The sequence below is a fragment of the Diplotaxodon limnothrissa genome, linkage group LG10, assembly GCF_057381915.1.
Source record: "Diplotaxodon limnothrissa isolate DT_005_m linkage group LG10, D_limnothrissa_male_GT1.1, whole genome shotgun sequence".
NCBI classification, from domain to species: Eukaryota; Metazoa; Chordata; class Actinopteri; order Cichliformes; family Cichlidae; genus Diplotaxodon; species Diplotaxodon limnothrissa.
In genome coordinates, this window is record NC_140605.1 from 16,343,142 (window position 1) to 16,366,835 (window position 23,694).

General features: G+C 40.5%; 1 protein-coding gene across 1 annotated transcript in view; it reads left to right on the plus strand.

The window, feature by feature from the left end:
* Positions 1–22,451, plus strand: part of nrg2a (neuregulin 2a) — a 75,940-nt gene extending 53,489 nt beyond the window's left edge. The window contains exons 4-11 of the mRNA XM_085364479.1: positions 6,692–6,812; positions 11,490–11,552; positions 12,719–12,738; positions 16,730–16,832; positions 17,087–17,210; positions 17,318–17,445; positions 18,243–18,464; positions 21,724–22,451. Coding sequence (XP_085220605.1) covers positions 6,692–6,812; positions 11,490–11,552; positions 12,719–12,738; positions 16,730–16,832; positions 17,087–17,210; positions 17,318–17,445; positions 18,243–18,464; positions 21,724–22,378 — 1,436 coding nt within the window. The 3' untranslated portion in view covers positions 22,379–22,451. The remainder of the gene's footprint in view (positions 1–6,691; positions 6,813–11,489; positions 11,553–12,718; positions 12,739–16,729; positions 16,833–17,086; positions 17,211–17,317; positions 17,446–18,242; positions 18,465–21,723) is intronic.
* The last annotated feature ends 1,243 nt before the right edge of the window (positions 22,452–23,694 follow it).

The following is a 23,694-nucleotide window of genomic DNA, read 5'->3' on the forward strand; positions in this document are numbered from 1 at the left end:
TTTTTATCCACTGATTTGATGTGAAGAATTAAGGATTCTACTTTTTGGGTTTCGATTTTGATCCAGGTGTCATCCAAGTATCTGTACCAGTGGCTAGGTGCTGTCCCTTTGAAAAAGCCAAGAGCTTTATTTCCCACTTCCTCCATGTAAAGGCTGGGGACACTGGGGAACACTCATGTTTTTGTCTGTAGAAACCCTCTTTGTATTTAAAATATGTGGTGGTAAGGCAGAGATCGCTATCTTTTAAGAGAAGAGAGAGACCACATCAAAGGACACAATGGTTTCATCTGGATCCAGTGTACTTTTCTGAACCTTGTTGGCAAAGTAGGGGGAGTTTTTGATGTGATGGGGTGTGTTCCCCACAAGAGGATGGTGACGAGGTGCTTGGAAATGTTGTAGGTGGCTGGGTGGGACTCCAGGGTATAACAGGGTATAGCATCCCTGGGTACAGACAGTGGTACGTAGTAGGGCTGCACGATTAATCGTTAGAAAATCGCGATCTCGATTCATACTTATGTGCAATCTCATTTCCAAATGACAACGATTTAAAAAAAAAAAAAAGAAAAAGAAAAAAGAAAAAAAAAAAAGACAACGATTGTACCGCATTTTGATCCGGGACGTAATCTGCATGAAAACAAGCGCTCACTCTTCCTGCTCAACAAATGACAAGGGCGGAGCCTTATACCACGTGATACAGAAGCTGTGCGGTGTGATGCTAAAATTAGCAGGGAAAAAACAACGGAGAGCACGTCAGGGATGACGAGAAAGTGACAGGAGAAAATCTGTCCCGGTCAACCACCCAAATATCAATAACGGGAACCTTATACAGCGCTTCCCTATACACGTCGAACTTCCGCAGGCACAAAGAAATTACGGAGGCTATCACTTATCACCTGACCAAAGATATGGCTCCCATCAACACTGTGCAAAACGAGGGATTTAGGAAAATGATCAACACCCTAGACAAACGCTACACAGTGCTGTCCCGCAACTATTTTTCTATTGTTGCACTACCTGCTCTATACACGCAGTGTCGAGCAACGGTGGAGACGGAATTTCAAGCAGTACAACATTTTGCGGCAACAACAAAACGTGAGACATTTGTTGTTTTTATGTTTATTTATTGTTTTTATGTTCAGTCTCAATTGTTACGAAGTTGATGTGCAGTTAATAAGTGCAATAAATATTTATACTGGAAAAGAAAATCGTGAGAGAATCGTGATCTCAATTCTAAGCCAAAAAATCGTGATTCTCATTTTATGCAAAATCGTGCAGCCCTAGGTAGAGTGGTCAATGGCTTTATCATTTTTTCAAGTTGTTTTGGCAACTGATGACTTTCTTTTTGTAGTTACTTGGGGGGTCTCATCTTAAGGCTTCATTGGTGTTGTTGTCATGCCTTGGCACATGTGATGAGACACATGATCAATAGTGGGTCAACAACCCTAAAGGACTAAAACCCGTGACTCTCGACCATTTGGTCTTAAAACTGAAGAAGCTTCTCGGATGAAAGTGAAGCATCTTCAAGAAACTTAAAGAGGTTCAGTAGCTGTTTTTCCAAGCTCCTTAGATTACCATGGCCTGGATGACTGAGAACCTACACAGACATATGTTATATAAAATGTTTTACTCCAGGTGCATTCAATTTCTCTTAAAATATAAATATCTATTTTATTGACAGAAGGCATGATGATGGGAATAACCAAACAGTTTGGTTTTGCAAAAAAAAACCAAAAAAAAAACTATAGCTTGCTGGGCGCAAAGCTAGCCTTCAGCATTTCAGGGTTTTTAGATATTTTACTGCAGCTCAGCAGGGTTTTTACACATGCTTTTGTCAAGTTTACAAGTTTATCATAAACCCTAAAGTGCACGAACCTATGATTTATAGATGCATCAGTTCAGGTCCTGTGTGTTGGCCTTTAACTGCCGTAAACCTTTAAATCTGACACAATTTAAAACACTGAGTCTCCTATTGGTGTTTTCAAGTTTTTAGTCTGCCTCTGAAATTAATTGTATGTTTCCTATTTAGGCCGTCCTGCTCACAAGCTTAAACCATAACTGTTATGAAAATAATACGGATAGTGAGGTTTTTGTAATTTTACACATGATCATTTTACTTTGTATCTCGAATGCCGTAAACATCAACAACTGTTTTATTATACGCTTCTGCTGACGGTGTATATGTGTATGCTTTTTTAGTAAGAATTCCTAAGCTTTCTGTACACAGTGTGCAAAAACTGGAACTTTTTCTTCACTTTTCTTAAAGCAGAGGGTCTGCTATGTGGGAGTAACTGGAAGACACAAAGGAAAGAAGGGAGGACAGCAGGGAAAAGGAGTAGGGGAGGATAAAACTGGGACACTGTGCTACATCATAGATGTTGATGACTGAAAACCAATAGTAATGTTAATGTTAGGATAACTGCAATCTTTGAAGCCCACTGAAAGCAGTGCTTGAATCCTGCTAAAATATGTAAAGTGACCTTTTTCTTAAGAAATCATCAATTCCTCCATGCCAGTAGGAGTATGTTTATATAGATCATTTATTAAAGTTATACAAATAATACTTTTATATGATTCATTTAAATTCATTTTAAACATTTGGCAGAGAATAGATTCAGTAAAATAGAAGTAGATAGTTTTCTGAAAGTGGGATCAACTCCAGGAATTATTTTTTTTGCCAAATTGTTAAGTCATCATTAAACACTTTCATTGTTTTGATATATTTAATGAATCGTTGCAGCGATATTAGCGTGTAATTTCCTTCAGTCAGTTGGATTTGCTGTTCTTCTCACTGTATGGAGTGTAAATTGTGGTCTGCAGGAATTTTTCTGCTCCTCTAGGAAGCCCCTTAATATTGCAGGTGGTGTTTGTTGTTTAGGTAAATGAACCTTGTCGGCTGAGGAGATGTGTGGTCTCCACCTGCAAGCATTCAGCTGTATGGCAATAAAAATATAAGCCCCATGCTACAGCTGTCCAGATTTAAAGCCTCTTCGCAAACTGTAGCTATTTATCAAGTTTAATCCAAAACAGGGATTTTGGATATATTGTTTAAATGCCCTCATTCCAGTTAGCTTACACAGGGCTGATCTTCACTTTGAACATTTTACAACAAGGAGTACAGCTAAGAAAATAGCGCCTTTACCCGTACCAGTATACCTTATTTTGGTTTATTTGGGGTTTTTTTTAAGTCATTTATTTCTGTATAAAAATAATGTGATCTTAACAAATATAGGTTTCAGTTAGTTAAAATGTATCTAGCAGCCCTATTAGACAAAAAATATGTGTAATTTTGAGATTTTGCATCTGACTCTTTTTATGTGAAACAGCTCAACTAAGTGCAGGAAGTTGTTTTTTCACTTTTCACTTTTTCATTGAAAATGATGACAAAGAGGGAAAAAAGGTGACTACTGTGGAACTAATTTGGTATGACCAGTAGCAAAATAAACATTGACAGCAGAACTTGTCCACGGTTCAGATATAGGCCTTGATCTTTCCTATGTGAAGTCTGCATGTTCTCCACCTCCCCGTGTGGGTCATCTGTTTTCCACCCGCAGTCCACCCACATGCACGCCAGGTGGACCGTAGATTATCTGTGACTACGAGTATCGTGGCGTCCACCCGTCCTGTGGAGACTGATGATCTGTCTACGACGCTCCTCTGATTTCCACTGGTGCATTCTGGGAAAGGTTGCAGCCTTGTGCAGCTTGTTTGTCCACATGTTCCTGCACAGGTTTTGCACTTGAATCCTGCACGAAGTTTCCATTTTGAGCGTGGGAGGTTTTTTTGGTTTTTTTAAAAAAGGGTTTGCCCGACAGCTTTTTCTGATTTTTTTTCCCCCTCTTTTTTTAATGAAGTGTTTTACGAACCAGTCCTCCAAGTGAGACATCAGGTGATGAAGTGGTTCTGATCAATGGGTAAACCTGGAAATATTTTAGGAATATTTGGACCTATGATAATAAATAGGTGTGGTGTTGTCTTGGGAGCATTACTTTTTTTTAAGGAATTTTGGCAGAACAGCGTGACATCGTAAATTTACCGTAGTAAAATTTTACCTCTAAAATGAAATGCTAGGTATAAATAACACCTTTTATCGACTTATCTCATCGCGATTTAACCAAGTGGATTTATGTCTTTGTTTGTTCATTGAATGGATGGATGTTGTACTTTATTCACAAAGTAATTTTTGCCCAGCAATGACACGCTATTTGATATATTTTGGTATACTGCATGTGTAAAGAACAAAACATTTTTTGGTTATATAGTGTTCTGATTTATTCGTGCTCTTCACTCATACTGGCAATGACGCACAGACTGATATCATTTGTTTGCTTCTCTATCCTAATAAGCATGGGAATTAACCTCTAATGTAGTAGCCAAACCAGAGGTGAGCTTCTGCAGTAAGCAACGCACTTCTCCAGCCGGAGGGTATAGTATGTCTTTACGGAAAACAGCCAATCTGGCATGTGAAGAAGAACGTTTTCACGGGACTCTATGTACTAGATTAGATTAGATTAGATTAGATTAGATTAGATAGAACTTTATTAATCCCTCGGGTGGGTTCCTCTGGGAAATTCGATTTCCAAAAAAGCACAGCACCGACAGAAGTTACAGAGTTACAGAATATTATATATATACACACACACACACACACACACACACACACACACACACACACATATATATAAATACAGAGACAATATAAATAAAATATACGAAGGGGATAAATAGAATAAATAGGAATAAAAAAATAAAAAATAAAAATACAAGTGAATTGCACATTTCAAGTATTGAGGTCTATTGCACTGTTGACTATTTACAAAAGTATTGCACAAAAGGTATTGCACAGTGAGGTGAAGAGGCACTACAGCTTAGTTGTTCCCCCCTCCTTTGTCCTCCTGTTTCCCCTCCCTCTCCCCTCCAGAGAGGAGTTAAACAGTCTGATGGCGTGTGGGACAAAGGAGTTTTTAAGTCTGTTAGTTCTTGTCTTGGGGAGAAGCAACCTGTCACTGAACAGACTCTTCTGGTTGTTAATGGCCGTGTGCAGAGGATGCCTGGCATTGTCCATAATGTCCATCAGTTTCTTTAATGTCCTTTTCTCTGCCACTGTCACCAGAGTGTCCAGCTTCATGCCGACCACAGAGCTAGCCCTCCTGATCAGACTATGTACGCCCTATTGCTTTGTTCAGCATTAAGAAGATATATAGCAGCCAGGTGCTGCTAGTCAATTGAACATGATTAATTGATGTTCAGTTAATGTGTGAGCACCTGTATAAAAGCAGATGTTTTGGAAGTTTGCTAGTTGCTAATGTTAACAGTAAGCTATAATCTTCCTAGAAGCAAATGTCCCAGCAAATACTTCAGAAGAACAGACTGTGCAATGTTTAGAGAGATTGGAAAAAATCCAAAACTAGATCTCAGACTCCAAACCTGAGTTGGCATGTTAACTGGTTAAGTTCATGGCAGTACAATACACACACACACACACACACACACACACACACACACACACACACACACACACACACACACACACACACACACACCTCATACGCACTGTCACTGGTGGACCATGACCACCTCTATGTATCGGTGTTCTAGACTAAATGTGAAGCCATCTGTCTGACAGCTAAAGCTTGGCAGAAAGTGGGTTTTGCAATAAGACAATAATCCCAAGCACAGCAGCAATTCTGCAACAGAACGGCTAAAAAAGGACAAGAATCAAGATGCTACAGTGACCTAGTCAGACCAAGTTCAGACCTTCACGCGATTGAGATGCAGAATGATGTGAGAGACTGATAGAGGCTGGGATGAAAAGTATAAAAGTATAGGATGCAATTAATTCAAGGTATTGCTGCTAAAGATGTTTCTACAAGCTTCTGAATCAGGGAGTGTGCTTAGTTTTCACAGGACTGACATTACTTACAGTAAACCCAGTGGCTATGCTTGATAAAATGAGTGTCAGGCTGCTGAAGCCAATATATTGTCAGTGTAAAACTCTTACCAGCCGAAGACTTCTCTATGCCTAACAGCCACATTCTCCCAAGGTACTAACATCGTCTGACAGCAGGTACACAATTTCCATCACATGTCAGTATCTGACATGTGAGGTGCACTCCACCCTTCTCAAGCCCAATCCTGCCACAGTGAACCTTTCTCAGCACTCTCATTCCTCTAAACATCCCTATTTTGATTCCGATGAGCAGACTTCATCCCAAACAGATATCTGTTCAATGGGGGGGATTAAGTGCAGATACATGACATTTCAGGCCACTCCAAGGACCTGAGTCGAGGCATAAACACCTCCTACGCTACTTCAGGGAAATATTTATCTTTGCTCATAGAACTTGTTGAGATAATGTCAACACTCCTTTTGAGAAACAATTACATTTGTACATGAAAGACTAAGAGTCCTTGTGGAATTACAAGTGTGGCATTTAAGTAACTCTTTAAGAAAAACTAGAGATACACACATAAAAGTCATATTAGTCTTGCAGAGATACAAGAAAAACTAACAAATTTTTATTAAATGAAAATCCTCTTCATGTTCATTTATCATGACGTTTCCTTGTTTTGACTGCAAATTATTGTTTATTCATCTGGCTGTGGCTATAAAGGAAATAAAGCTGACGTTATAAAGGATCCACTGGGTCAGCTGGAGGTAATTTGTCATTTTCTTCTCTGTGTTTTTTCTCAGTGACCACAACGCTATCTCCAGGCTCAGGCCATGCCAGAAAATGCAACGACACAGAGAGAGCCTACTGTGTGAATGGCGGCGACTGTTACTTCTTCCATGGTATAAATCAGCTTTCCTGCAAGTGAGTAATCTCTTCTATCCTTTTCTTTTCAAGTATTTTTCTTCTTGGCCGTTGTTGTTTGACAGATGTTTTGTCCCACAGTCCAAATTAGAGGCTCTTTTACGGCATCTTGACTTTGATAATCATCTTCAGCTATCTAACTACAAGTTTTTACCTTGCTTTTTGTTTTTGTGGTATAGCTCGATTCCCCTTCCTTCTTTCAGCAGCAGCAGCGACACATCACAGGAATATGCTGCCAGTTTGTCTAACTACCCACCTGTTGTGTATTTTAACACTAATAATGGAGTGAGGCGATGGTGTGCTCATCCTTTTAAGTCATGTTTAGTGTACAGGAGGGCCGCACATTAAAAGGCTTTTCAAAATGTCATGAGTCACTGGTTTAGTCGCGAGCAAATATTTATGCCTGTTAGAGGCCCCCAATGAGGTAAATAGAATCATTGCTTACATTTGGCAAAGGGGATCAAGACCTGTGTGTAAAGTGCGTTGGAGGAACCATGCATCTTAGCTTTTCAGGAGGAAAACAGGTTGACATTATCACGGAAACAACCTTTTTTTTCTTTGACATTTACATGTGAGTTTGTGTTAGCCTCGAAATCAACATTATTTGGGACCATGTGCACGAGAGGTTAAGCTAAACAAGTGGTTTTCTTTGTAGAGGACTAACAGTTTTTGTTGTTTTTTAAAAATTTATTTTAAGAGATGAAACAACCACTTTCTTGATTAGTCATTTAGTAATCAGAAAAACGCCCTGCAACTACTTGCATTAACTATTACTCATTTTTAGTCATAAAAGCCAGATGTTCACTGGTTTTAGATTTGGGAATGACTATTGGCTGGTTATCTGCTGCTATTTTAAAATAAAATCATTGATTTTGGGCTGTAGATCAAACAAAACAAGCAATTTCAAAACCGTTCCTTTGGAAACTGTGACTGTTATTTAGAGTTTCTTACATTTATTGGACCCAAATACAGTTGTATTCAGAATTTTATTTACACTCAATATGGGCATGAACGTCATGGTAATTTTGGCTTTTAATGATTTAGTTGAACAACATACATCTTTCATGACTTTAAAAACAAATATTTGGTGCACAAGTTTAAATTTATGTAAGATTTTCACTACCTTTCCTACGTACATTTGGTTAAATGTACATTAGAAAGTTACACCTCAATCAGACACTTTTGGTAGCAGTTAACAACCTGGATTAATTCTGTCTGGATATTTGACCACTCTTCTTGGCAGAATTGGTAGAGTTTGTTTAAAGTGGTTGGTTTCCTGGCACAGGCCCAACTTTTAACTTCACTTTTTGATGTGTCTGTGGGATCATTTTCTTGTTGGAACATGCAACTGTCTACACGTTTCAACTGTCTAGCTGTTGATCTAAGGTGAAGGTAGCAGGTAGTCCTACTTCTATATTATTCCATTCACTTTGTGTAATCTACCACTGCCACTGGTGAGTGCATGTAAACCTTTGAGCACAGCTGTATGTATTAGTTAATCAAAAGGAAAAAAAATAGGTTACCTTAGTTGTAAAAATCAGTTAAACCTTATTGTGTAGTTACAAAACAAATGACATCTGCTTGCATTGTTGTCAGATATTCGGATGTATTTTCTCTTCAACCATATGCTAACATAATCCTTTTGGCTGATTTGATATAGAGCTGAAACACTAGCAAGGCTTTCTGTGCCCAGTTGGCCGCAGGAAGAATGCTCGACGAGCAAGCAGGACATGGCTGCAACAGCCGTTCAATACGCTGTGTACAAATTGGAGGCAGCAATAACTCAATTGCTGCAGCTAATTCACTCACGGCTGGGGCATGGGTCCAGAAAAGTTGGATAATGCAGTGGTGAAGGCCTGCAGGGATTTGTTGCCCCACAGCCATCTCATTCAATATAGGCCAGGCTTCAGTGGGTATTACTCTCTGGCTAAACAAGTCCTGCAGACAGCTAGTCCTACTTTTATTCCCAGCTCCTTCACTTTCAGATAGAAACTTTTAGGTTGAGGTAAGGTGATGTGATAAGGTGAAATGATGTGAAGAGTGTTGAAAGTTGAAACCTGCTGTTATTTTCATGCAAAGCATGCATAATGTGCAGAAAAAAGAACTGTATTTGTTAGTTGTGTACATTCAGTCAGGACCACTGCAGCCAAAAAGGGAAAATAATTATTTCCATCTGCAGGACTCTGGCGTGCAGAAGATTATTAGTATGGCTCTAATCTGGGACTTTTCTACACTTTTAGTTGCTTACAAGGAAGGTGAAAGCAACTTAAATAGGTACCTCATATGAAATTTGATGATTGAACATGCAAGAATATCAGCTTAAGCATAAGGTGAAAAAAGCTGGCAGTGAGATCTTCTGATGTGCTTGGATTGCAAGCCAATCTTGACATTGTGGCTTCCCTCAACTAATTATGTGCTTGTTATATTTTTGAATCAGCTGAAACGGCTCGAATAAAGGTGCTCAAAATTTGACTGAGATGGTTTTAAATCGGGCGTATACTCCACAGGTCTCACAGATCTCCTGGGTAATGCTCGTTACAGATACCTGATTTTTTTTTTCTGTCTTTCAGTTTGCTTCCTACTGTCTGACCAGCGGTCCAAATCCAACAAAATTACGTTTATAATGATTCAAAACAAGGAAAAGCAGCAAACCATCAGAGACACAGTGATTAGAAGTTTTACTATTATGTAATAAATTGACTGTTTCAGTTCTATATATGATGATACAAGTACAATGAAAGTTGTTGAACAGAAGTGTCTTCCTAAGAGAACGATAGTTATCACTTCTTTATGGAACTTATTAGAAGGGTAATGAGTTGAGAAAGTTCAGTGTATCTACAGTTTGTAGAACATTTTCATAAACATTGCAAAGTGTTTGTTTTCCTCCTGAAAGTTACATGTTTATTTTCTGCACCTCTGTGGTCATTTGCACCCCGTGACAGTTTATTTCCTTCATCTTTCAGCCAAGTTTCCTCGACCTAGGTGGCGCAATTCCCCCCCCCCGCCCCCACCCAGTTAAACACCATCACTCAGGATGAGTAACTCATTGCCGAATATTTATGGTGCTCCCAGGAGGCACTGTGTGGACCCAGTAAATCACATTTGTTGGATCAGTGGTCTAGTTGTGGCTCTGGGTAGATTGTTGGTGGCCCTGAAAAGACCAACTTCTCATCCAAATTGAGATTATAATGAGGAAATGTGGTTTAACCCAACGCTCCTGATGGTGATGATAGTCTGTCCTCAGTAACAAAAACCTAACGCAGCCACACATTTGAAACTTTGGTCTTGACGCTGACTTCAAAGAACAGCTGAACACATCCTCGTGTGTTTACCAAGAAACATTTACATATTCATTTTTTTTTCCTTTCCAAGCTGGAAATTAAAATTTGGGATTTTATTTCCTTATTTCCTGATCTGACTGCTTTAACACTCTGTGCTCTGGTATCAGTTATAAAACAGTCACGTTTGCAGGTTATGGATACATCCACAAGGATTCCAACAGGCTCCAAGAGAAAGAGAAACATTTCCCAACTTTCAGCTCTGTTTCACTGCTTTCCAAGGAATGATTTATTGATTACCTATAAAACATTGCCTGGTTTATCCCAAGCTACATTCTTATTCTCCATACACTCATGAAAATTGCTCTTCTCTCATCCCATAGACAGAGTTCAGAAAGCCATGGGACTGTCAGTATCCTGAATCACATTTATCTCTTTTTATAAAAGCCCATATTATTATTATTATATGTCATTATATATGTTTTTTTTTTGGTTCTTTCTCTTTTCTTCTTCTTTTTTAATTCCTCTGCCAAGATGAGAGCCCAGGCTGAAGTATATTTTTACCCTTTTTTGTTTGTCAGTGTGTCTGTAAGGGGGGGGAGCTGCTAGCTTATCAGAGAGATGCAGCATCTGCTAAGCATTACATTTTTGTGCAGATTGAGATCAATTTAAAACTGCGAAATTGGGCACGTTCATCAGCAGAGGATGCCCTCCTTGCTTTGTTTGCACTTTACTGTGAGTTTGGTAGCAGTTTTTTTGTTGTTGCTGTTACTTGTTTTGTTGTGTGTTTAAACATGCTGTGACATTTTGCAGAAATGTGTGTGAAGGGATTCAAGCCCCTGAAATCAACGTCACTCTCTGTGTGTTTTTTTTTCCTTTTCCATAACACTTGTCTGCTCCTTCCCAGATGTCCGGATGGATACTTCGGCCCTCGATGCTTACAGACTGAGCCACTGCGGGTGTACATGCCCAATCCTTTCAAAAGTATGTTCAAATGATATGAGCAGCTGACAACAGAGACACAGTTGTCACTGGATTACCTCTGTGGACTCTTGCTGCCCTCCTCATCCCCCCCCCCACCAGATCTCTTCCTCTTTCTCCTCCTCTTCCTCCTTCTCAGGTCAACACGCATTGAGCTGTGCACTACACCATGCACACGATGGTGTCATCCAAAGGGAACACTCTGCTTCTGCTGTCTGTAGATGTTCTGTTGTTCTAATTCTGTGTCTCTCTTCCTCTCTCCCCCCTCTTCTCCCCCCCTTCCCTTCTTTCTCACTTTTTCTTACTCACACTGTCCTTTTCACTCCACTCTCTCCCCCTCTATTTTCTTCCTTTCTCTCACTCTTTCACCACCCTCTTCCTCCTTCTCTCTTTCTTCGGCTTTGTTTCTTTCCATCAGGTGTCCAAATGACTTTACTGGTGATCGCTGTCAAACCTACGTTATGGCCAGTTTCTACCGTATGTCAATTTCCTCTTCTGTCACTGTCAGTCTGTCCTCGTGTCACGCGTGCATGCTGGGTGTAGAGACCGCATTAATTTCCTGTTATTACCTAATAGTTTTGTCTGTGTCTGCTCTGGTGACTCATTCACAAGCTGGCATAGATTAGTGGAGTCTGTTACTGTGTTTGGTCTGCATGTAATATTGTGTGCCCTTTGACTCAGTGCAGTGCGTTGCATGCGCATTCGCAGAATAAGAGTTCGTAGCGAGGCCGACAGCAGCGAGTCAGGGTGTGAGTTTGCTTTGTGCAAGTTGATTTGCACATCGCAAGTTGCATGTAACAACACAGTCTAATGGCAAAATAATTACAAAAGGACTTTGTTTAGCCCACTTACTAATGATGCCTGTTCTCGCAATCAGCTTGAAACATGCAAGCACGTTTGACCCTAAGTAGAGCTTGTATGGAAAGCCAGGCCCAAACAATTAGTCGCAACTAACAAGCATGACAAATGACTGGCTCTATCAGGTGGAGCACTAACTGATAACAGCAAGCTTGTAAAGAGCCCTTATTTGAGAGGCTGCAACCAGCTGAAGCTGAAACGATGGTGCATTTCTTTCTACTAGGATTTATTAACTATTGATAAACAGGTGTGAAAGCGTAACCGTTATCATCAATATAAAGATCAAATATGAAAATGAAAAAACAAAATCACACTGATTTGATTTGATGTCGGAGATAATCATGGATTCCAAAAGAAAAGGCCCACTTACCGCAAAACTTTACAGCACCTGCCTCGCATTAGTTCAAAATTAGCCAAGATGGTAAATGTGAAGCACTATTTGTTTAACTTTGAGACCAGTGGATAACTTGCGGAGGACCTAAATCACAGCCAGCCTGTAGAAAACACTAAGCTTTGTTAGGTCCACACAAGAACATTTAGCCAATTACATCTGCTATAACACGCTGATCCAGAAGAAACAAAATGGTGTTCGCACGACAGATAGTCCAAACACTGTACTGGAGTGCCATGTCAAGCAGCTTTAGTAGCCTGGGGTTAGAGAACTAAACCCTGCACCATCCCACACGGCAACATCTGCAAACACATCTATCAACTGCGTTGTTATACTAAGATTAGAGGACGTTTTGTGGACGACTATGGCCTGATTGATATTGCCCTTAAGGATTTTAGCTTTAAAAACCAACCACATGGTGGGGATTCTTGTGGAGCGTTTAAATGTCAGTATTACTTGATTGGTGATTACTTGTACAGTGAGAGACGTGACATTAATGAAACGTAACGACTGAAATTTCAAAAAGTCTGGACTTGATTCTTTAGGGAAAGCACTGCATGCACAGGGTTCAAGTATAAAAATGATATATAATTAAATCCAAAGCCTGTCATTTATGCTGGATAATGGCAGCATCATGCCTTTGCAAGCCCATATGGTTGCGATTTAATGTAACATTGCATTCAGAAAATAACAAACTGCATCTGCGTTTGGAGTTTCCTAATGCTCATCCCTGTAGTCTGACTTTTCAAGCTTACACATTCTGTTTGTTGTATATTGGCACAGAGTACAATACCCCCAAAAAACCCCTTCTTAAGTACAAGTAATTTCATCTCACATTAAGTTGTAATGCACTGTGCTGAAATTGCTTGTTTTTCTGGCAGAGCAGACAGTGTTGTGTGGGAGCTTTTTTTTCCTCCCCCGTACACTCACACACTTTTTCTACATTCTGTTTAACTTCAACGCAGCTGTGCATCAAGGACAGCGTTTATTTCCTGTTCTCATCCAGCTACACAAGTACAGACCAGCCTTGTATTATTTGCTTTGCATGGTTATACAACCAAGTAATCAAAAAACAGACAGAAGATGATAAAAACAAATAGTAAAACAATGAGAGAGAAAAAAAAGCGTGCACCCTCTTTCCGTTACAACACTATCATGGGAACAGCTTGGCTTTTAGTCTTTACAATCAAGTAGAACTGCTAAAATTTTAGTTTAAAAGGCAGACCCTTGTGCTCACACACATCCGTTTCATAGTTAAAAACCTGCGTCCCGAAAGGGGCACCTCCCATCCCCAGGAGATAAAAAAGAGAAGGAGGATGGCTTTTTTTCTCCTCAGCCATAAGTGCTTGGATTAAATAAGAGCATGTTGTCATAAGAACAGCTGGGAATTGCTTTAGCCCAAGTAAAGCAAGTGAGGAGCCAGAAATATGGACTTGCTAGCTGGTACGACATCCCTGTGGCCTCTATCTGCCATACAATATAAAGTCAAGCCATAATTCTTCTTATTCTTCATGATTATTCCAACACAGTGCACATACACTCCTTTTAACTTGCCTGTTCATGTGATGGGTGTGTCCTGGAATTGACAGTGTTGCATTTTTAGAAAGCAGAAAACTGAAAGCACAGGTAATCTCGGTAGATGACGCATATTTTCCCAAACAGTTGCTATGCACCTAATATCCCATTCCCTTTTAGGATTTTGTTTGGTTATGCAATGATATGGCGCTCCATAAAACATAAACCTCAAGACTTACTTGTAAAACATAAAACTGTGGCGCAAGATAAATACAGTCCCTCAGAAGTGGCTGCATGCTTGGGCAAAATTCTGCATCATTGCATTTGGAAAGAAAATAAGCGGGGTTAATTCAGCCCCCTCACGTGCCGCCGGAGACGCTACGTGTGATTATAAATGGAGACTGAGGATGACAAAGCCGACAGCGGTAGTGACTCCAGGCAATCTTTGGTTGTTAAGATTACGAGTACGTCCTGTTTGTTTTTAGAGAGCCGCAACTATTGGTAACAGATCCGCCACGAAAGCAGAACAGGCTTAAATAACCCTACACCTACCACAGTGGGTGCATCTATAGGATGTGCTCACCACTAGCACCTGGTTGCTGTCAGGGATCAGCCTTTTATAGGAGTAATAAACACTAAGCGACTCACACAGGGCCACGTCATCTCTCCTTTGATCATATCTGGAAACGTTCCCTTTACTTGGCACTGCATTATTACTGAATTGGACCAACACAGCAACTGGTAACATGTATCAAAAAAAGAGCGAAAACTTATTACTTATTGTAAACTTACTGTTAGTCAGCTTTTTCAGCTAACTCAAAGAAAATTACAAAAAAAGGAAATGATCTTGTTGAGGCCCCGTATGCTGAGATATAGCGTGGATATAATTTTCAAGCAAGAGCAGAATATTGTAGTTTTATTAAGAGTATTAAAAAGTAGTAAAAAGAAATCAAAAATCCCTTTATTAGAATTAGTAGTAGTGATATGTGGTAGTGATACTGATACGTAGTGTGGTTTGAAGTGTGTGTTGCATGCTTGTGTCTCGTCTTAGATAGTACTGACCGTGTCGTGCTGACAATGACCAACAAGTGTTGTGTAATGCCAATTTGTACTTGCTCCACTTCTATATTAGAAGGTGTCGCTCTTAATCTGGTCTTTTGTTTCTTGTGTCTCTCCCCCCCCTCTCCCACCCACCTTCCAACTCTCTGCAATGGCAGAGCATCTTGGGATTGAATTTATGGGTATGGAACAATCCATTTTGATTCTCAGTGCTAGCATAGCTACTAAGATGTCGTTCATTTTGACATTGCTCGTGTTCCGTCTGTGGTGTGACCATATCGTCCCCCGATTAACAAGTCGATCTCTCAAACAATCATGCCATGACTTATTACGGCGACGAACCCTCAGTCAATGCAACTGATCCTTCATCAAACATCATTAACATGGATGTAATCGCCTCCACCTCTCATTCGCGTGCAATGGAAAAATACCATTAACTCAGTTTCCATCTCACTTACAAGAGCATATTTTCCCCTTGGACTTTAGTTCCTCATTCCATCTGTAACAAGCATGATCTGTCATGTTTGGAGCTATACCCAAGGATTTGCTCAATATTAGGATCTATCTTTCCGACCTTCTTGGTCTCATTTCTAGCGTCTCTTTTTTTTTTTCTTTGATATGCCACCTCAGTCTTTCTTTTTATGTGTGATCCTGACCATGCCTCTTACATCATTTCGTCATTAGTGTAGCTGAAATGTAATGTCGGAGTATAAAACATGACACGTTTCTGGTTTGGATCATCCTTCAGGGATGCTGTAAAATGCTGTGATGTGAGCATGCCATGCTATATTTAGAACCTACACTTTCTCCTCTATCAGACACTCTTTCTGCCCTCTTTCATCGTCAGCCTTTGTTTCCTGCTACCTTTTCCAGAAAAGTCCTCTTGTGGTTGGGAGTATAAAATTAATAGTAGATCTCGCTGCTTCAACTACACAAGTGCACTCTAGTAGTAGACCATAAGTGTCATTAAACTAACACAAGTATCGTTTCCTCTGTTTCAAATTCAATATCAGTGGCTAAAAGCAATATTGTTGAAATATCACTGAGTTTGCAGCTAAAAATAAACTGACTTCAGTGATTTATTTATGGCGTCAGAAGGTTGACACAAATTGGTATGCTGATGTAAAATGGCTACTGGTGAATGAAAGGAGGAAACCTGAGATGGTTGCACAGATTCAATTCATTCTTATTACATTATTAATTGGGGACTACACTGCCTCCATTATTTCCCCCCAGGGGAAACAAAGAATCTACGTCAACCTTTTACAAGCTCTTCTCTGGAAAAGCAAAAGCATCAATCAAATTTCATCTTCATTTCATTTCTAATTTCTCTTGTTTGACAAATTTTTTTGCAAAATTGTTGTGATCTCATCGTTGTGTTTCACTGAATGCCTGAGCAGATGATCGCTTCTGTAAGTGAGTGAGTGAGATAGTAGACCACCAAAGACACCAAGACTAAGACTTGTTATTGAATATTTTTCATTTTATCATGCATGGTGCAATTTAAAATAGCTGGTTTTTAGAGTTGTTTGATCGAACAGTCTAACTCTCCAACAGTCCAATGCCCTTCCCCCACCTACGCCGCCTTACTGCAGCGCAGGGAGCAGCAGCAGCATCTGCTGCATTTGTGATTATGCAAAAGAAGAGGTTTAAGTGTGAAGGGAAAGGGGGGATGATGCTTCATTCTGCTCAGGATTTAGTAAAAAATAAAAAAATAGATGTGTAGATGTGACACCATAACCACCTTAAAGAAAAGAAGCTAATTTTTTTCCTCTGTCATTTCTGTGTGCGTGTGTGTGCGTGCGCGTGTGTGTGTGTGTGTGTGATGTTGACAGAGGCAGAGGAACTCTACCAGAAAAGAGTCCTGACAATCACGGGTATTTGTGTGGCTCTCTTGGTCGTGGGCATCGTGTGTGTGGTTGCCTACTGTAAAACCAAGTAAGTCCAGATGATGAATGATTTCTGAAGATGTACTCCTGCTCTTTAATTTAATAAATATACAAAACCGTAAATATTCGTGTACTTCCCAGTCCTTGTGACATTCAGCAGGTGGAAATGATAGATTATGTCTTAAAATACACCCTTACTTTATTAGGCATGTTTAAATAGTTACTGTAGGTGTTACAGTAAATCAAAAAGACTTAATAAAAGGTGATTAAATAATAAGGGAATGACCAAGATGTTCTCAACAGGAAACAAAGAAACAGGATGCACAATCATCTGCGACAAAACATGTGTCCAGAACATCCCAATCGTAACTTAGCTAATGGACCCAATCACCCAGGACCCGGCCCGGAGGATATCCCTATGGTAGATGTATGTTTCCGAGGATTCCTTACATTATTGCAGTACACACAGACTAATTTACACCACATGGATTTTGTTCTTTACAATCGTTTTTGTTTTTCACTCTCCACCTGCAGTACATATCAAAGAATGTCCCTGCGACTGAACGTGTTATACGGCCTGCTACAGAGGGCTCATTTCCTGCCAGTCATGCCTCTTCCAGATCTCACAACTCTTCCACACGAGCTCATTCATCAACTCACAGGTGAGCATCCAGCACGTGCGTCATCATAACTGCCTCTTGCAAATAGGGAATCAATCACAAAGTGATAGAAGAGTTTGATTCATCGAGACAAGTTCCTATATTTAAAGGGCACACTCGGTTTTAGTTGATCATTACAATCCGATGTAAGTAAATTGTTAACAGTGCAGAGTATCTGAATAGAATCGTTAAAAAACACACACCAGGAGTCTCGCTGCTGCAGAGTGAGCCAATTGCTGGTGAGGTAAGACAGTCTGTCTGATTTCTGCTGAAAAAGGCAAGCTTTGTTATCTGTAACAGACACGATTTTAAATTTGTAAGTGATCTAAGATGGGAAAAAGTAGTGCTGGCAGAGGAGTCACAGCTGAAAGTATTACCAGGATTTCTCACATGGGAATTTGCAAAGACACAGAGGCCAACGAGTGCTGAATGCATTAGTCTGCACTACTGAAGATTTGGTTTTCTTCTGTTGTTTCTATTGGAAAGCTCTTGTGGACTTCTCTTCAGAAGCAACTTAATCAAAGGGTTTATGACTGACCTGTCGCTGTGAGGGACTAAGTTTTCATATGCAGGTTAGAGAGGAACAGGATCAAAAGAGATAAGAGCTGAATATCTTGGTACTTTTGCTAACGGATCATGGAATTGCAGTTGAATTGTGGAAATGTTCTTCCTCCAGAGACAGCCGCAGATTTGTTATCAAGCACTCTTTCAAAAAAAAAGGACAAAAAAGTGAAACTTGGACATATTGTGGGGTGTGTGCATGTTAACACCTATTTTTTTTGTCTTTTTTTTATTGTCAGACATGAGGAACGGACATGGAGCCTGGAACATTCTGACAGTATCCTCTCTGACTCGCCGGGAATGATGTCATCATCCGTGGGGACCAGTAAATGCAGCAGCCCTGCGTGCATGGAGGCTCGAGCACGGCGCGCTGCACACTGTGGTTACTCTGACCCCCATCGGCCGAGGCTGCAGTACGGGGACTCCTTCGACTCGCTGGGAGACTCTCCGCACAGCGACAGGTGGGGACCAGACCTGTGTGGCTGATATGGCACTGGGTTTGTCATGAATATTTTGAGAAGTTTCCTCTCTCTGCTGGTTCTCTCTCAGCCTCGAGAGGCCAGTCAGGGCACTCTGAGAGACTCAGTGGAAACTGACACACAGCAGGCATGATGATGAAATACGCTAAGGTAGGCAAGAGTGAGAAACAGTGCTCATTTCAATGGGAAGAGTATTCCCTGGCCAGTATGCAATTCTAATTGGCTAGTGTTCCCTTTTAATGTTATTTTATTTTATTTAAGGGATGGTGTGACATTTTGTTAAATACACTTGTCTGCCATTTTGCACAGTCAGATTTAAACTCACTTAAGTCAGAAATAGGACAGGTTTAGTGAAAGCTAGCACAAAGAGGAGATTCAGAAACAGTCTGGCAGATACGAAGAAATACGACTTTCATCACCTCCACAGCTGTATCATTTTTATTTCCTGTACTTCATGTAAATATGTCTGTACCAGAGGCACAGAGAAATTAAAGTTCTCACATGACAAATCAGATCAGACCTAAACTTAGATCTAAATAGTGTGCATCTAGGTCTTTCTCTTTATGTGTGTTGCAATTCAATAGTAGTCAGCGTTACATTATTCTGTTGCCTGATTGTGGTACCTAAAATCCCCAAATGCCCTCCTCGGTCTCTGCTGATATTTTGAATTCCAGCACTGTTCACAGCTGACAATCCATCGCTCAGCAAGCCTAGATTAGCAGTGAGCTGAGAGGAAATTTGGGAATTTGGGGGCATGGTTGTTTCTACTGCTTCAACACAACTCCTACAAAGATTTTTAAAGACACTAAGGTTAAGGTTTCTCTCTTCTTCTTCTTCTTCTTCTTCTTCTTCTTCTTCTTTTTAAAACAAATTATTTCTTAGTATGAAGACCTGCTATAAAAGGGTGCTTAACATCACACTCTCAAACATTTTTTTATTCAAATGAAAGTCATTAACGGTGTTGTAACATAATGGTGATTTGAGCCTATGGTCTGCTGTAAAGGTATTGCAATATTTATACAGTGTTACGCACAGGGTAGCTGCATTATTCCCAGGAAAAAAATACTGTACTAACTGAATGTGTTCTAGCCCTTACTGCTACATTACAGCTTCACATTACTGTAAAAACAGACTTTTACTATAGTGTAGATTGTATCAGTGAGCTTTAATGCTCCTAAACATTGTTGTTCAACAAAGCAGCTCTACAGTAAGCCATTAGGAGTTTTAGAGATCATTTCTTCAGCGGCGATTATTGTCTGTCTGTTTTACTAAAACAGCAACAGATTGTTTTGCTGCCGCAGATCATTTGTGACCTGTCAGTATGAATTGCATTTTCTGTGACCAACAGCAACTGTGAGTGCTGCCAAGCTGAAACTGAACTGATCAGGCAGATTTAGTCTTCAGGATCTACATCACTTCTAGTATCTTGCTTCATGCATGCTTGATAACACTTATCATCGCCTAATCCATTTCAGATGGAAAACAGTACTGTGTATTGATAGCTCAAACTGACAAGCTGATCCTAAAGGAAACATAAGATTCCAATGGAAAAGCAGCTGTTTATTTTTTTAAGACTACTTCTCAAAAGCCACTTTGTTGAATATACTTAACCCCTAAGTGAAATGCTTCATACAAAGTGGTACAGTCTAGAAGCATCCAGCAGAACAGTCTGCTCGGTGGGATTCATTATATTGAAAGGCACAATTAGATTTACCTTAGCATGGTTTTCTTACCTTTCCAAACTTAAAATGCATAACAGTCAGACCAAATTATAATCACATTTTAATTGATTAATATATTAACCAATACTAACATTCTGTTCTGTACCTTTGGCTTTAGTACTGAGCCAAAATGGAAGTATGAAATGGATGTATCAAGGAGGCTGGAGCTCCTATACAGAATCCAAGCCAACTATCAGTACCTAAGAAAACCGAACCGAACAAGACATGTGCTGCCTTTTATCTGCTTGAGTTCTTAACTTAACTGACAATACCCGCATGCAGCATCTGTGCATGACCGCTAGGTTGTGATGCAGCGACAGATTACATGTCCTCAGAGTCATTCCAGGTTGCACGTACGTCTTTGATCATGGTGGCAGTTTCTGCCTCAGCTGAATGAGTGGTGTTGCGGGGATATCTGAGGCTTGTGTCTAATATAGCAGGTTTCCTAAAGGAAATAAAAGTAAATAAATAAAACGCTCTGTACACACAGGTCCAAAGTGAGTCACCGTCAGCCATCCATAAATTCTAACCTGTCTTTCAGGAATGTTTTGAATTGTTGTTGCTTTTTTATTTTTTTTATTTTAATATTACAAATGATGGGAAAACTCTGCATCTGTAGCGTATGCGCTTTCGATGTCTAAATATAGATTCTCAACATTAACTTCAGCAATCAGGCACGATGTTAGTACGCTCATTGAATGGCTAAACGTGGGTTTGTTTTGAAGAGTTTTGTAAAGTATAGCTACAGCTTTGACTCGTTGATCTTGTTGGGCAGGTTGATCCACGGTTATTAAAGAAGAGAGTTAAGTCCTCATCCTTCTTCCTCGTCAGGACTGAAACCTGGCTGCTCATAGTAGATCATCAGAAAACTGATGTAAATGTTTGCTATTCAAGCTCTGCTGGGGAAAAACATTGAATGTCTGTGTACTAAATCCTGAGCCATGTTGTTATGAAAGATTTCTGTACCAACATTAATAAACATAGTAATGATGGTTTTACTTTTGTCAGTCTTGAACATAAAGCAGTATTGTGCCTGTGTTGGGTTATGCAATCCAGAGCAGATCACAGAGGAGACTCCATGGTGCTGTTACAAGTGGAGATATTATTATATATTATATTTCTCATTAGAGATGTTTAAGCTCTGCACACAAAAGCAAAAGCAGTCTGAGCAGTAATCGAGTAGCAAATATAACAGTAATATAGTTATCTAGACTGCAGAGGATTGCTGGAAGTAAACTACACTTTGGGGCAACCTGTAGCCAACGCCCAGTGCTCCACCTACAGCAGGGAGCGGTGCTGCTCAGGTGAAACTCTAAGCTAAACGTCTCTATCGAAAAGCAATCACTTTGACTGAATATTTAAGTGTACGTGCAGCTTCAGGGTATAATGTTCATTAGTTTAAAGAATACCTTTAAAACATTCACGCTAGGTTACTGTATGTGCAGCTGTCTTTGTCAGCATAATTCTTTGTTCTTCTCCAATTAACTATGACCTCCTCCTCCTCTCTGTATTTACCACAGATACGTATCAGCCCTGACAACACCAGCCCGCCTATCCCCAGTGGATTTCCATTACTCATTGCCCCCGCAGGTGCCTACCTTCCAGATCACATCCCCCAATGCCAGCCACGCCATGTCGCTCCCTCCTGCTGTTCACAATCCGTACCCCCTGGAGGATGACCAGCCTCTGCTGCGCCGCTACCAGGTGCCCCTACACGATGCTCATTGCCAGGAGCCTTACCGGCAGCAGCGTCGAACCTATCTAAATGACAGCAGGGGAAGCCTTCCCTCCAGCCCCTACCGGCTGGCTGAGGATGAAGACTATGAGACCACCCAGGAGTATCTGTCCTCTCGGGAGCAACCAAAGAGAAGTGGGTCCAGTGGAACTGGAAGCCGGCGCTGGCGGAGATCCAGACTGAATGGCCACGTGGCCCCACGAGGATACGAGGCATCTCGGGACTATGGGTCTCGAAGCTGTCTAACAGATAGTGAGTCAGAGGAGGACGGCGAGAGCACGCCCTTCCTCAGTATGCAGAACATGAACGCCGAGCCTTCCACCATCTACAGGCCGGCGGACAGTCGGACTTCTAACTCGTCAGGGCGACACAGTGGGCATGGGAACACGCATACGAGACTCACACAGTCACGCTCCAAACCGGACAATACACCGCATTAAAGAGTGATAATGAACCGACAAAAATCAATATAGTATAGACCTGCATCTATAAGAAATATTTTTATTTTATATAACTGACAGATATTCTAAACAAATGAAATATTTATTTTCATTTTAGCAAAAGTTGTCTACTAGTTAACAGCAAAGACTTTTTTATAGGGAAAACTCTATTTATATGTACATTTTGATTTACAGCATAAAAAGATGTGCCAGTTTTTTCACAATGTTAAAAAATAGAGTAATATTGTGGTGCCTTTTGCTGTATGCCGATGCCAGAGGGCCAGTGGAGGTTTTTGTAGCCTTTCTTATATGGACGCCTCATTTTTTTATACACATTTATGTTTTTGTTTTTCCTCTCTGGTTTCCTATTTACTTTCTTTCCAAATTGCATTCTTCGAGAAGTCTAACCCCTTCCATATCACGCGATATAAACCACTTCAGCATAAAGTGTATGTTTACATATGATAATATGATTCGCCTGTAGGGTTTTCTTTTATGATTTGGGATTTATTAGAACGCCTCATAAATGCGATGTAGATTCTTTTCTTTTTTTCTTTTTTTTTTGCCCGCTAACTAATGTCTACCAAGAGAAAAAGAGTCACAGAGAGTGAGAAATTGTGTTGCGTGTGCATAAATGTCTGCGAGTGTGTGTGCGTGTTTGTGCACGCTCGTGCGCACCTGTGTGTGTTGCTTGCATGCGTTTGTGACTGTTAGATGAACTTCACTGTTTGTTGTGGTAACATCAAATGTGTGGGTCTACTGGTGTCTCAGGAGAGTGAGAGTAAAGAGTCTCGGAGGTTCACAGAAAAGTGGTTAATCAGAACAGTGACCCCAGTGTAGGTGAGCAGGCAAGGCTGCTGTAGGGTTGTATGTTATGCAGGTCATTGCTTGATGTGTTTACAGCTATTCTGCCCCTCCCCAGCCCGCCCCATTTACGTCCTTTTTTTAAAAAAAAATTTTTGAAAATGATTATTTCCCAACAGGTTTTCCTTGCTTCAGCCTGGTATGTGGCCAACAAACACTGAGCCGCTTGCCACAGGGTGACCCCTGCTGTCAGAGGCAGTGGAAAAACAAAAAGATTGCGTCTGTTTTCACTCGAATCCCACGCCTAATCATCCTTCTGTGTCCATTCTGTTTTCGTGGCTTACGTTTAAGGCCACCAGCGTCTCAGGATTTCCACATTCATCCCCCCGCCTCCACCTCAAGCCCTGCTCAACCTCTTCCTTAAGTTTAGGTCTACCTAAGATTCAAGTTCTCAGATGCTGAGGACCTACGTGTTAACACGCAGTTACTAGTACCCCGATCATTCCCATGCA